The sequence below is a fragment of the Lithobates pipiens genome, unplaced genomic scaffold, assembly GCF_037356315.1.
Source record: "Lithobates pipiens isolate NorthernLeopardFrog02 unplaced genomic scaffold, aLitPip1_a1.2 Scaffold_25, whole genome shotgun sequence".
NCBI classification, from domain to species: domain Eukaryota; kingdom Metazoa; phylum Chordata; class Amphibia; order Anura; family Ranidae; genus Lithobates; species Lithobates pipiens.
This window is the reverse complement of record NW_027507787.1, coordinates 92,114,531-92,129,070: the sequence shown is the minus strand read 5'-3', so window position 1 is coordinate 92,129,070 and position 14,540 is coordinate 92,114,531. Positions and strand designations below refer to the sequence as shown.

The following is a 14,540-nucleotide window of genomic DNA, read 5'->3' as shown; positions in this document are numbered from 1 at the left end:
ATCCTTTTCTTGAGAGTACATCACTGGACACAGAAGCTTATATAGGCACCTTTGGTGATTGGACACTGGCTAACCCCAATTAAGGCAAATTCCTCCCCTATATAACCCCTCCCATATGGGAGGCACCTCAGTTTTGTAGCAAAGCAATAAGAAACCACGTAAAACCCAAGGACAGGAGCGATGTGTCCCATGATGTACTCTCAAGAAAATGATTTTACAGGTAAGCTGTATATAAAAATCCTATTTTCTCCAGTCATCTTGGACTGGTCCACCTGACAGGAAACACAATCAACAACAAGTTTAAAAGTTCCCACCCCTCCCTCAGACCCTCATTTCTTGATTGTGTTTCCCACAAGTGGCAGCGAAACAAAGTTTCTCCCCTTTTTTTTTTTTTTTTAACTGGTGGGGTCTGGGACCCTTTTCCTCAAGAATTTTTCCCCAGGCTTGGAGATTTGAGCAGACAGGGGGTCTGTGGTAGTCTCAAGTGAGCTCCGAGGCCAGGTGCCGCCTAGGGGTAATCTTCCCGGTTACTAGGGAAACTAATAGCAGGCTCGCAGGACAGGGGAGTTGTCCTTGGTAGCACTGCTCCCAGTCTGTACTGTTTGCCCTTACCTAAAAGGGGATCGCTGGTTCCAGTTGCGTTGGTGGAGTGCGGTGAGCTTCATCTTCCTCCACTATGGCAGCGGTGGCTGGATGTGAATGGCGTGCATTCCAGCGCCACTGCACATGACCGGAAGTCCGCCACGAGCGCCCGACGTCACTTCCAGGCGTCGGACTTCCAGAAAATGGCGCCATTCACCAGTGGAGCTTCCACTTCCTCTGTGGCAGCGATGGCTGGACGCGAATTGCGTGCGTTCCAGCATCACTGCGCATGACCGGAAGTCTGTCGCGAGTGCCCGACGTCATTTCCCGTGTGGCTGACTTCCAGAAAATGGCGCCAATTACCGGAAAATGCTGCAGAGGGTGCAGTGAAAAGCACCCAGGCAGCACTGGCAGGGTGTGAGGCTCAAGAGTGCTCAATCCAAGCCCACGGCCATATCACTCCAACAGGCAAGCAGGAGGGGACGCTCAAGACAACACCTGGTCCAGAGTCAGTGATCCTGCAGGACAGCAAAACCGCCATGGACATGGAAGGTGCGTCTGAGCAGACAGCCAGTGAGGTCGCCACAGGGGGTGAGTGATCCGGCTGTATAATGTAGGGGCAGGGTACTCTGAGGCAGACCCCCCTTCCCCTTTAAGGACGTGAGTAGCTAACTGTTTGTTTTTTACTGTTTCCAGGGACCGAAGGCTCTGCCCAGGGGTCAGCCAGTAGGTCCAATGGAAATGATACATCCAAGTCCAGGCGCTGTGGTTATTGTAACTCTAAACTATCACAAGACCACAGCAAGCCATTTTGCGATGAGTGCATTTTTAAGCTCGCAGGCAAGGAGACCGCTCAGGTAGTGAAGGAGTGTCGTGCCTTGCAGTCAGAAATGTTAGCCACCCTCCAGTCCTTCCGGACTACACTGGAGAAAGGTCGGGATGAGGGTCCCTCTGGTAGAGATACCCCTCACTCACAGGAAGACTTATCCACGTCCTACATGGAAGGTTCCCAGGGCCAAGTCTCCTTTCTATCTAAGGTGGAGGAAGGTCAGGTCCCAGAGTTTAGTACTGGGTAGGAGGATTCGGACCAGGATAGCCAGGGGGAGGCTAAGCCTGGGGGTCTATTGTTCTTGGCAGAGGACATGGAGGGCTTATTAAAAGCCATTTATGCCTCAGAGGATATACAAGTACCCTCTGCTCAGGTATCAGCCCAGGATAGGGTGTATAGAGGCCTAGGAAAGTTACAGGCCAGAACCTTTCCTGTTCATCAGTCCCTGAAGGATATAATCCTCAGGGAATGGAAAGAACCTGAGCGTAAGTTTCTTAGGCTAAAGGCCTGGAAGAGAAGGTGTCCTTTTTTAAGGACGAGGAGGAAGAAAAGTTTAAGACTCCTCGTTTGGACACAGCCCTAGCACAGGTATCCAAAAGGTCCGATCTGTCCTTTGAGGATTCCAGAAGTATTCAGGACCAGATGGACAAGAAGTCTGAGATTACTCAGGAGGGCTTGGGAGGCGAATGCGGCGGCAATTGCTCCCGATCTAGCCTCCGCCTGTGTAGCCAGAAATGCAGACGGCTTGGCAGATTAATGGAACACGTCTTGCGTAGCAAAGGGGCTAAATAAATTGTAGACTCGCTGGAAGTAATCAGCAGAGCAGTAGCGTATGTGGCAGATGCAGCAGTGGAAACTGTCAGAACCACAGCCAAGTCAGCGGCACTTCTAAACTCTGCTAGGAGGGCCCTATGGGTAAAAACCTGGGACGGGGACTTCACGTCTAAATCTCGTCTATGCGGGATTCCCTTTTTTGAGGGCTCCCTGCTCTTTGGTTCGGGTCTGGATCGGGTCCTATCCCAGTCCACTGAGAGGGGAAAGTTCCCGGTGAAGCCCAAAAGGGAAAGGGGCAAAAGAATTTTTCGTGGCCCCCAGTCAAAAGCTCAACATAAGGGGAGAAGTGACCAGAGGAAGAAGTGGGGTCTTGGAAAAGGAAAGGAAAAGAGTGCAATCCTTTTTTCCGGGTCTTCCCATAAGGAAGCCAAATGACGCCACCGTAAAGGTAGGCGCAAGGCTCTGCAGGTTCCTTTCCGAGTGGGAGGAGGTTAGAGTCCATATATTTTAAGCCTCTTAAGAGAGGGGTACAGACTAGAGTTTCAGCTGTCCCCCCTCCACACCAGGGCTTTTACTCCCACGTGTTTTGGTTCCGAAGCCCTCGGGCAAGTTTCGGTTGATAATAATAAATTTGAGAGGACTCAACCGTTACTTATTACACAAGAGGTTCAGAATGGAAAGTATTCTGTAAGGAAGCATCTTCAGGCAAGAGTTTTTATGGTCACTCTGGACCTGAAAGACGCATATTTACACATACCCATTGCTCCAGAACACCAGAAATACCTACGCTTCGCGATACGCATGCAGCAGAAGGTAGAACACTGGCAATTCGGGTCACTCCCCTTTGGACTGGCGACCAGTCCAAGGGTTTTCACGCAGGTAATGGCTGAGGTGGTAGCATACCTGCATCTCCAGGTAATAGGTTTGATACCCTACCTGGACGATTTGCTGGTCTACAGTGTGGATCAGGCGCAGACTTCTAGAGAAAGGGACACGGTGCTACGGACCCTGGAGACCTTGGGTTGGATGGTCAGTCGGGAAAAGTCTTCTCTGACTCCATCTCAGTCGAAGCTTTATCTAGGCTACCTGATAGACTCACAGGCACAGAGGGTATGCTTGCCAACAGAAAAGGTAGCGAAAGTCCAGAATGCAGTCATCGCCCTTCTCGAAGAGGAAGAAGCCTCCCTGAGGTATATCATGAGACTGCTGGGTCTCATGACCTCTTGTATGCCGGCAGTGACTTGGGCGCAGCTCCATTCTCGGCAGCTCCAGGCCTTCCTGCTTGCCTCGTGGGGAGGAAGAAAAACACTGGAGAAAAGAGTGTCGCTCACAGAAGAGGTCGCGCTCTCTCTACGGTGGTGGCTCGACTCAGACAATATGTCGAAGGGTTGCCCCTGGTCCCAGGTAGACCCACTGGTTCTAACCACGGACGTTAGCGCTTGGAGTTGGGGGGCTTATCTGGGAGACCGGTATACCCAGGGGTCCTGGAACCGCAGCCAGACCAGGGAGTCCTCCAATTTCAGGGAGCTTCTGGCGGTAGGCAGGGCGCTAAGCTACTTCCAAGAGCAGCTTCAGGGCAGAGGTACAGGTCCTCTCAGACAACCTGGTCACGGTTGCCTACCTGAACCACCAAGGGGGGACAAGGTCAGGCAGACTGAGGAAGTTAGCGCAGCAGATCCTACTGGAAGCCGAAGGGAAGATCCTTTCACTTTCAGCGATTTCATATAAAAGGGTCGCTCAATCTTCAGGCAGATTTTCTAAGCAGACAACCCATCCTTCAGGGAGAATGGGGGTTGAACAAAGAGGTTTTTGCACTAGTGTGCAGTCATTTCAGCAGGCCAGAAATAGATTTATTCGCTTCCCGGGGGAATGTGAAAGTCCGCAGATTTTTCTCCCTTTACAAGGAACAGGGAGCAGAGGGGGTAGTACAGATGTGGGATTTCAGGCTGGCTTATGCCTTTCCGCCACTGGCACTCATTCCCAGGGTTCTACAGAAGTTGGCTCAGTCAAGGACAGACCTGGTGCTGATAGCACCCTGGTGGCCGAAGAGGGTTTGGTTCCCCACCATTCAGAACCGCTCAGTAGCTCCCCCGCTGCACCTGCCAGTACGAGACCTACTCATCCAGGGTCCAGTCTTTCACCCCGACCCGGACCATCTCTCTCTGACAGCATGGCTCTTGAGAGGGAAATCCTCTGTGACAGGGGTTGCTCGGAGAGAGTGATAGACACTCTTCTCCTTAGTGGAAAGGGAGTCACCAGGAGAATTTATGCAAAGGTCTGGAAAGTTTTCTCCCATTGGTTGCAGTCTAAGGAGGGGGCTCTCCAGATGATACCTACCATCCTAGATTTTCTTCAAGAGGGGGTGGACCAGGGATTGGCAGTTAGCACTCTCAAGGTCCAGGTGGCAGCCCTGTCTGTGTTTTTTTGACAGGAGGCTAGGACAAGAACCCCTAGTCAGTTGCCCTCCGTGGGACCTATCCCTGGTGTTAGATGCCCTAACAAAGGGGCCCTTTGAGCCGGTGGCTCAAATTTCTGTTAGACTTTTATCATTTAAGTTGGCCTTCCTTCTGGCCATTACCACGTCCAGAAGGGTGGGTGATATACAGGCTCTTTAGATTAAAGAGCCATTTTGTGTATCCTAGTAGCCATTTTTGTGTTTTGTGTATCCTAGAGGATAGGGTAATCCTCACTCAGGATCTTCTTTATTTGCCAAAAGTCTTTTGTTCCACAGAACGCAAGAGATTATTCTCCTGTCCTTCTGCCAGAATCCTAAGAACAATGAAGAGGAAAGGTTCCATCTCTTAGATGTCAGGCGCTGTCTCCTAGCATACTTGGAAAGAGTGAGAGACTTTAGGAGATCCAGTCACTTACTAATCGCCTTCCCGGGGAAGAGAAAGGGTCTACAAGCTTCTAAGCCAACGAAAGCTAGATGTGTCAGACCATAACTATTGCTTATAGGCAGGCAGACCAGTGCCAGCCCACCTTAAGGCACATTCAACCAGATCCATGGCGACCTCCTGGGCAGAAATGGGCAGGTGCCTCAATCGACCAGATCTGTAGGGCAGCAACGTGGAGGAGCCATAGGACATTTCTGAGGCACTACAGAGTGGAGTGTTGTCCCCTCAGGACTTGGCATTTGGCAGGAAGATCCTACAAGCGGTTGTCCCGCCCTAAGGTAGGCCTGAACCTCTTGCTCATCGTCTCAGGTGTGCCGTCCTGGAAGATGGCTGGAGAAAATGACCAGTTACACTTACCGGTAACGGGTTTTCTAGGAAATCTTCCAGGACGGCAGGCCTACTTCCCTACCCTTGTTTTGTTGTTGTGGTGTATTCACTCCTCAGAATGTTCCCTCTGACACTGGTATGGGTCTATCCTTTGCCATAACTGAGGGTCTGAGTGAGGGGTGGGAACTTTTAAACTTGTTGTTTGTTTCCTGTCAGGTGGACCAGTCATCTCTCAGGTGTGCCGTCCTGGAAGATTTCCTAGAAAACCCTGTTACCGGTAAGTGTAACTGGTCATTTTCTTGATCATACATCATGGGACACAGGAGCTTCATTACATAGTGGGATGTCCCAATCCAATGCTCAGTTTGAGGGGAGGGAGACAGATCAGAATTATAGACCGCCATGGACCAGAGGATCTAAACTGCAGCCTGCAGTACACTGCGCCCAAAGGCAGTATCCTCTTGCCCTCTGACATCCACCTGATAAAATCTGGTGAATGTGTGGACTGATGACTAAGTCGCAGCCTTACAGATCTTAGCCAGGGAGGCCTGGTGATGCACTGCCCAAGAAGCACTTACAGCCCTAGTTGAGTGCGCTTTCACTTGAAAAGGAGGACTCTTCCCCTTTACACTATAGGCCTGAAGAATAACTTGTCTAATCCATCTTGAGAGAGTGGATTTTGATGCCGCTTGGCCCTCTTTAGGGCCTTCTGGCAAAATAATCAGTCTTTCTTATCTGAGAAGTTGCCTGGTGATAGATACTGATTGCCCTTACCACATCTAGAGTGGGCAAAGACTCTTCGGCGGACTGTGGATCTGGAAAAAAGGATGGTAGGATTACATCTTGATTCAAATGGAATCCTGAAACCACCTTGGGTAGAAAGGACCTATTAGGACGCATCACTACTCAGTCCTTATGAATAATTAGATAAGGTTCCTTGCTCAAAAGAGCTGCCAGCTCTGACACTCTTCTAGCCGAGGATATGGTGAGGATATGGCTATCAAGAAAACTAATTTTTTTGTCGAACGAAGCCTGATGCAATGGTTCAAATGGTTGTCCCTGCAATGCCGTGAGAACCAAATTCAGATCCTATGGGCATACCGGAGGTTTGACTGGCGGCCTTAACCGCATGGCCCCCTGAATAAAAGTCCGGACAAGAGAATGTGATGCAAGTGGCTTCTGGAAAAACACTGACGAGGCTGAAATCTGAACCTTGATAGTGCTTACGGCCAAATTTATTTCTAGGCCTGACTGGAGGAAAGCCAAGATCCTGCTAATGACATACTTTCTAGGATGCCATCCCCTGGGTTCACACCAGGAAACAAATGCCTTCCAGATTTTGTAGTAAATAAGCCTGGAGGCCGGCTTTCTGGCATTGACCAGAGTAGAAAGGACTGACTGCGAGAGTCCACGGTCTCTCAGAATGTTGGTCTCAGCAGCCAAACTGTTAAATTCAGACTGTGTAAAGCAGGATGGAAAATTGGAGCCTGCGAGAGCAGATCTGACCGGAGTGGAAGGATCCAAGACCTGCCTACTGCCATCTTCATGATCTCTGCGTACCAAGGGCGCCTGGGCCAAGCCAGGGCTACCAAAAGAACCGACTTTGTTTCTCTTTTGACTCTTCCCAGGAAGCGGGTATGGTGGGAAAGCATAAATTAGATTGTACCGATCCCAGGGAATTGTCAGCATCTGACCCCTGAGAAAATACATCCCTTGTCCTTGATACAAACTTGTCCAGCTTCCTGTTGTATCTGGACGCAAACAGATCTACATCTGGAGTGCCCCATTTGTGACCTATGGTCTGAAATATGTCGGGGTTGTAGAGCCCATTCTCCTGGGCATAACGGTTGGCGGCTTGGAAAGTCTGCTTGCCAATTTTCCACTCCTGGAATGAAGACTGCAGAAAGGCATGGAACATGCCTCGCCGCCCAAGCAAGTATGTGATTCATCTTTGTGCATCCAGACTTCTGGTGCCACCCTAGTGATTGATACAAGCCACAGCTGTGGCATTGTCGGACTACTCTAACAGGGTGACCCTGTAGTCTGTAGGACCAGTTCATGAGGGCCATATAAACTGCCCGAATTTCCAGAATATTTATGGGCAGTAGTTTTTCGGTCGCAGACCATTTCCCCTGCGTGCATACTTCTTCAAACACTGCTCCCCAGCCTGTCAGGCTGGCATCTGTAGTTAAAATCTTCCATGGAAGGGGAAGAAAAGTTTTTTTGCCTTTCAGCAGATTCTTGGTCTGTAACCACCAAACGAGACTCCTGTGTATCCCTGGGGATAAACGCATAGGAAGGTCCAAGGCCTGGGGCTTCTTGTTCCCAGCTGCAAGTATGCATCTCTGCAAAGGCCTTGAGTGAAACTGGGCGAATGGAATGGCCTCGAAGAAGGCGAGCATTTTCACACAGCCAAATGGGGGAAGTCCTTCTGCTCAGTATTAGGCTCACCAGAGCCCTTATAGCCATGGCCTTTGGCCTCGGTAGAAACACCCTGCCCTGAGCGGTGTCGATTATGCCCAGATACTCCAACCTGGTAGGCTGCAGGGACGACTTTTCTACGTTTATAATCCAACCTAGGTGTTCTAATGTTTTGACAACACTGTGGTTCAAGAGCGCTACTGTTTGCTTTGAGTAGCAAATCGTCTAGCTAAGCTATCACTGTTATACCCTGAGCTCTTAGGTTTGCCAAGAGAGGGTATAGAATCTTTGTAAAGACTCGAGCTGTAGCGAGACCAAAAGGCAGGGCCACAAATTGAAAATGGCGCTGATCTACCGCGAACCTTAGATACCTTTTTGGTGTGCGGGAAATATTGGCACATGAAGATATGCATCCTTGATATCGATGCCATAAACTCTTCCCCCTTGCAGGGAAGAGACCACAGAGCGTATTGACTGCATTCGGAAAGACCGAATGTGCAAAAACTGGTTCAAATCCTTTAGATCCAGGATAGGTCTGACATCTCCATTTGGCTTTGGAACATTGAAGAGATTTTAGTAAAAACCTGAACCCTGTTCTTTTGGGTCCACTTCCACTATCAACCCCTGGGATAGTAAGTGATCTAAGGCAAGAAGTAGTGGTCTTTGCTTTACTGGATCCTTAAGGGATCCTTAACCATAGGAAGCGAGATGGTGGAATCTCCTGGAACTCTAGTTTGTAGCCCAGAGATATTGAGGTTACCCATTTGTCCCGAATCATCTCTTCCCGCCAGGCTTCTGCAAACTGCAGGAGCCTCCCGTTTCCCCCCCCCCCCCCCCCCCCCACTCGGCCGCTTCCACAAGGAAGCTTTTGGGCTCTGCTTGGCAGGCTTTCGCCCCAAGTCTTTCTGCCCCTGGGCGTGACCTTGGGCCTTTCCTCTAGAGGGAGGTTGGGAAGGCTGTCGCCATTGATTACAGCTTGATGCTCCGGGAAAAAGAGAATGCCTAAATGATGGACGTTTGTTCTTTTTGATTTGGTAGGATAGTAGATTTACCCCTGTAATCTTTTGGACGAATTCATCCAATTCCTCCCCAAATAAGCGTTCCCTTTTAAACGGGAACCCAGTCAAATATTTTTTACACGACCGCTCAGCTGCCCAATTTTTTTAGCCATAGGGCCCTTCGCATGTGTACCAACAGGAGAGACAAACGAGATGCTTGTTGGACAGAATCCAAAATCGCATCAATCATAAAACACAGAATTTGAAGAATTTCTGCATAATTCTCCACTTCCTCACTGGGAAGAAGGCCAAGCATCTGCTTAATCTGTTCCTTGAGGAACTGACACCCCCACAGTTGCGACTGTAGGTTGCACTACAGCACCAACCATGGAAAAGGAGGCTTTCAAAAACATTTCCAGCTTCTTATCAGTTGGATCCTTAAATACCTGAGCATTATCCAAAGGTTTTTATTCAACAAACAGCCGCATCGACAGATGGGACCCCCCATTTCTTGGTGAAAGTTTCCTCCAGAGGATAAAGCATAGAAAACCTTTTAGGTGGAGTAAACAGTTTATCGGGATGTCCCCAATCCTCATACAACAATTTATCCATTAAGGGATGAATTGGAAAGGGAAAGGCAGTCTGTGGGATTCTCCTGACCCCCAGGGAAGAAACAGAGGATGTAGCAGCCTCAGCAGCGGGCATTCTGAAAGTGTTGCGCACCAATTCAGTGTAATGTTTAACCTGCTTTCTGAGTACCTGGGAGGAGGGAACTCTTTCCTCTGATTCATCTGACCGCTCTTGATCCCTATCCCATGATGGGGTTCTCTCCTCATTGTCAGTGGTGTCACCTGAAAGAGGAATTTCAGCAGAGGGAGGCAATCTACCCCTTTTTCTGCTATTCTTCAGGGAAGCAGAAATAAAATTCATAATTCTCCCTTCAAAACCCTCCAATGTAGCCTTAAGGCAGTCTTCAGTGACATACGCTGGGGCTGAAATATTAGGAGAGGCTGCAAAACCTGACAGGGGCACTGACTCATCCTGTGAGGCTGGCTCCAATCTTGCATGGGGGGGATGGTAATCTACAGGCATCTTTAGGTGATTTACTAGTGCCCTTGTTACCTCCCCCTGAGACCCTCTTACGAGGAGACATAGTCCTAAGCTACAAAGCAGAGGTACTAGTACAAAAGTGCAATCACTGTTGTGCTACAAGTCTCACAATAAACAATTATGCTTAAATTGTACAACGTGATGCTGTGTAGGTGTCTTAGGTTTGCCTGGATCCAACCCCTTAGGATGCTTACTGCCCACGGCTCTGTGTCATCCACTTACAGCTCCCTGGCTTTCTGAGCTTTTAAAATTGCCGCTTTGACACCTGCGTGCACGAGGGAACGTGCGTGCACGAGGACTGCCGGCGTCCGAGGGGGAGGAAGCGGACCACCTACTGAGCTGTGCGGGACCCCCAGACTACATGGGAACTCTTTTTTTTTTTTTTTTTTTTTTTTTACCTGTATTGTGGCAGAGTCTGCAGCGGAGGATGTGAGCCATCCGGAGACTGGCTTCACTAAGCGTGTATACTGAAAAGGCATCTAAGTATGTATCGGGCTGCTCTTACTGCCTCTAGTGGCGGCAACCAGGTAAGACATCCAACTGCTCACATGAAGAAATCCATAATATATGATTTTATATAGGATTAACTTCTCTTACCTGTCCCCGCCGCAGGAACTGCTGAAACAGATTCCAACCTTCACCCATCACGGCGGGCAGAGTTGTGCCAACCTTCAGGATTTTTTGAGTTCCTTCTCAGAGGAACCTCTTACCTGGATCTTGTAAAAGACTCTGCCAGAAACTTTCGGGCCACTGTTTAAATAGTACACCAAGTCTGGTTTTCCTAGAGCCCAGTCTTCCAAAGGAAAGGACTTGCGGGCAAAATCTTGTTTCTTCGGATGACGAGGCCCGGGTACCATATCATCATCTTGGGATTCAAAATATCGGCCCGAGATATGGATCCGGTTATCATAGCCCTTAGACCCCTGCAGGGACCTGCATAGAGCTTTCTTCATAGCACATGTTTTACGTGACCAACCACCTTAGACACTGGCGAAAAAACGGAGGTGTCTCCCATATGGCAGGGGTTATATAGGGGAGGAATTCTCCTTAATTGGGGTTAGCCAGTGTCCAATCACCAAAGGTGCCTATATAACCCACTATGTAATGAAGCTCCTGTGTCCCGTGATGTATGATCAAGAAAGGTTATTATTGGAGCTGGAACGCAAAACTTTTTTGAGCATAGAGGTACACCACCGCAGATGCTCTGGAGAGTTAAAAGGTTGTAGGATGCCTCTGCAGCACTTTTGGGATGGATCAGAAGAATGCTTTGTGCCGGTGCAGGCCAATCAATATCACTCTGGTTTGTCCCGGATGCGTTGCTGAAAGGAGAATCGCAGGGATTAAAGCCAGCCATAGATGGAGTGATTTTCTTTCCTGCAACCCCCTGCAACTGACTGGAGATACCTCACAGAGCCATTGTGTTTTCTGGGTGGGAGAGCCACTGCTGCTACGAAAACAGTTATTACTGTTAGCAGTTATAATGGCCACTAGGGATCCTCGATTGTAAAATGACAGGCTGGTTGTATCCAAGTTGACAGAGCAATCAATGTGGGTACATTCAGCCTGCCAATGCATGGTTTACCTTTTTACTTTTTCTGAAAAGGGGAACATACACTTTATGTTGAGCTTTAAAAATTAAATCTAGAAGTTGATTGGTTGTCATGCACATCTGCAACCTGATCCAAACTCTGTCTGCTCCAGTCTCCGTTAAAGTGGTAGCAAACTTTTGGGACCAAAAAAAATCCTCCTGCAAGGTAATATGTACTAGAATGTTATAAAAGACTTGCCTTAAAGGGAAAACCTCACCTAGTGCGCTGTCACAGCTGACAGTGCTTCCATCTTCTCCCAGTCTTCCTTCTGGCCGTTCAAATTCGCCAAGCCATGATGTTAATCCTGCACATGCATGCGGGAGTCATGGGTGTGGCATAGGGTTCTAAATGGACAACATAAGTATGCTATACATTTATAATGCATGGGCTGCTGAAGTCACCAGAGGCAGAAACACTGGGTATCTGCTAATCAGTGCATGTTTAGGAGATACTCCTTGTTCTTACAGATAAGCTTTATTATAAGCTAACCTGTAGGTGCAAGCAGTATATACTACCACTTGAATTCCCTTCACTGTATTAACCTATTTACATTTATTTTGTTTCCTTGCTTTGCCAAAGTTTGAGGCCAGATTTGTGTGCAGGGCAACTTGTGTGTTTTGGGTGTACTCATAGGTTTCTAATCGGCTGCCAATACATAGCCAGACAGTGAATACTGCACTTGCCATTTTAAAGTGGAATTCTGGGCAGTATTCAAAATGTGTAGCTCCACCCCTCCCCCACGTATGTTGCCTGGGTGGCTCTGAGTATATTGCTTGTATTTCTTATTCATGGTCTTGCAGGCTTCCTCTCTGCTGGACGCTTTGTCTTCCAAAGCTTTTCCACTTCGCCACTTGTGTGGCCACTCTCTTGCCAGTGTCATTGCAATCAATTTTAGGCCAGCAGATGTGTAAATGCATAATATCAAAAGCCAGCCCACGTCCTGGGCCAGGAGAGCAGAAGACCAGAGGGCCAACGGCCATGGGATTGAAGTGTAAAGGCATTTGTCTCTGGTAACCCTAGACTAAATCGGTAGTAGTTGAAATAGATCTATATAATTTTGTGGGATGCCAGTTGGAGCATGGTAAGGGTTTTTTGCCTTTCCCTTTTCCAGGATTAACTGAAGTTTTAGGGCCGGGAATGTAACTGCAAAGTACAAAGCTCAATGGCAAAATTTTGATGGGGCATCCTGGCCATCTATCTGTCGTACCCAATACTTAGAATAGATTGCATCCCTAAAGGCAGCGTCTCTCACCTCTGCTATACCTCTGATAATGGCTATTTAGATGTCTGGGTAGTAAAAAATAAATTAAAAAATTATATAAAACTACTTACATTTTATTGCAGTATCTTTAAGTGCATTAGTGGTCATTTAAATGTGCTTCCCTGTCATATATGGATGGTCAGTGCAAAGGCTCATTTTATGCTTTTGCAGATAGTGTAATTGTTGTTATACCTTGGTAGGTAGTGTAAATACTTGCATAGTATTCATTGGTGGTTAGTGCATAGGACAAAATGCTCTGGCTTCAGTGATCAGTAAGTAAAAAAATGTCCCAGCATCTATATGCCATGTCAGTGGTTGCCAGCAGAAGAGAGACTAGGAGGTAAAAATACTTTGGCACTGATGGTGAGTGGAAAACGCTTTAGTGTCTGTGCGCTATTGTGTGAGCATGGACTTGTTTGGTCAGTAGGAGATGGAACCTTCTGCTATAAGTGGTCACTAGGAGGGGGAAAAAATGCTCTGATGGCGTCAGCAGGAAAAAAAAAATGGAGCCTTTTAATTGTGTTGGGGGCTCGGGATAGGGGTTCTGGAGGGGGTTGGGGTCTCTGCAGGGGGTCGGGGGATGCATTTTGGAGGTTTGGTGCTTTTATAGGAACTGGAGGGTTTCTAGTAGGCTGGGGGATGGAGGGGGACTATAGGAAATAGGGCTGGGGTGGTCTGGGGCATTGTAGGCCACTATGTAGGGTTGGAGGGGGGCATTGTTTGGTATGAGGGCAGCATGGTAGCCAATGGGCACTGTATACATTTTGGAGGCATTATGGGAGGTATGGGGATTCTATAGAATCTGGGGGGCACGGTGGAAGCTTTGGAGGCACTTGAGAGCTGCTTGGCACTGTGTACGATTTGGGGGCACTAAAGGAGGTGGGGCACTGGGGAGATTAGATTTCCAGCTGCCTGGAGGCCTTAAGGGGGCTAGCTATTGCTCTTTACCCTTGTCATATGATGGGGAAAAGGAAGTATGGGACTTCACTCTCCAGCGACGCCCATACTGAAGCCAGGACTGCTGCTGCTTTGCATCACAGGAAGCATTGATCTACAAAGCCTTTCTGATGGCCAGTGGAGTAATGCCCAACGTTCCAGCACAGGGCACAAGCTTCTATGCTGCAGCCCTGGTATCAGAGAGGCTTAGTTCACCTGACAATGTTTTTCATATTTGAGGTGCAACATGAAACATGGTCAATACATATTTGATTTGACATCACTGCTATTTTTACTGTATAGTAACTACTCACTAAAACAACTTATAATAAAAAAAAAAATTGTTGGCATTGCACTTTAATCAATTTTTATTTTTTTTGCAAATGGGAAATCTGAATTTTGGTAGTCTTCTAATTCATTGTAATTGATGATGAAACATTTCCATATCTCTCTGCAGACACCACTGCCCCTTACCCAAGATCCGCAGAAAGTCTCCAATCCATGATTGCTCCGTGGACCCAGATGCTTTCCAACAACGGGCAAAAATGTTTAATGAGGTTTTAAACTCTGTGTTCAAAGCTAACTTGTCAGCTGTTTAGTAATCATATCTAAAGCCTAGTACACAGGGGCCAAATGCCAGGCGGCATCGGCCGGTTCAATAGAAACTCATAACTGAAAAAGGTCTGCCGACCGACTCCCGATCAGTGCTCTCAGCCGATGGCTGGAGTGTTGTCCCCCTGTCAAAACACAGTAGCACTGTGGGGGGAGACTTATGTACAAATGTTGGAAGTAATGACCATTATAACTGAATTAAGG

At 48.1% G+C, this 14,540-nt stretch overlaps 1 protein-coding gene across 1 annotated transcript in view; it reads left to right on the top strand.

Annotated features, from left to right (window-relative positions):
- The first annotated feature begins 1,121 nt into the window (after positions 1-1,121).
- Positions 1,122-14,540, top strand: part of LOC143929771 (uncharacterized) — a 49,944-nt gene continuing 36,525 nt past the window's right edge. Inside the window, exons 1-6 of the mRNA XM_077453748.1 lie at positions 1,122-1,173; positions 1,279-1,654; positions 3,145-3,375; positions 4,917-5,025; positions 12,328-12,434; positions 14,182-14,281. Of these exons, the coding sequence (XP_077309874.1) occupies positions 1,122-1,173; positions 1,279-1,654; positions 3,145-3,375; positions 4,917-5,025; positions 12,328-12,434; positions 14,182-14,281 (975 nt within the window). The remainder of the gene's footprint in view (positions 1,174-1,278; positions 1,655-3,144; positions 3,376-4,916; positions 5,026-12,327; positions 12,435-14,181; positions 14,282-14,540) is intronic.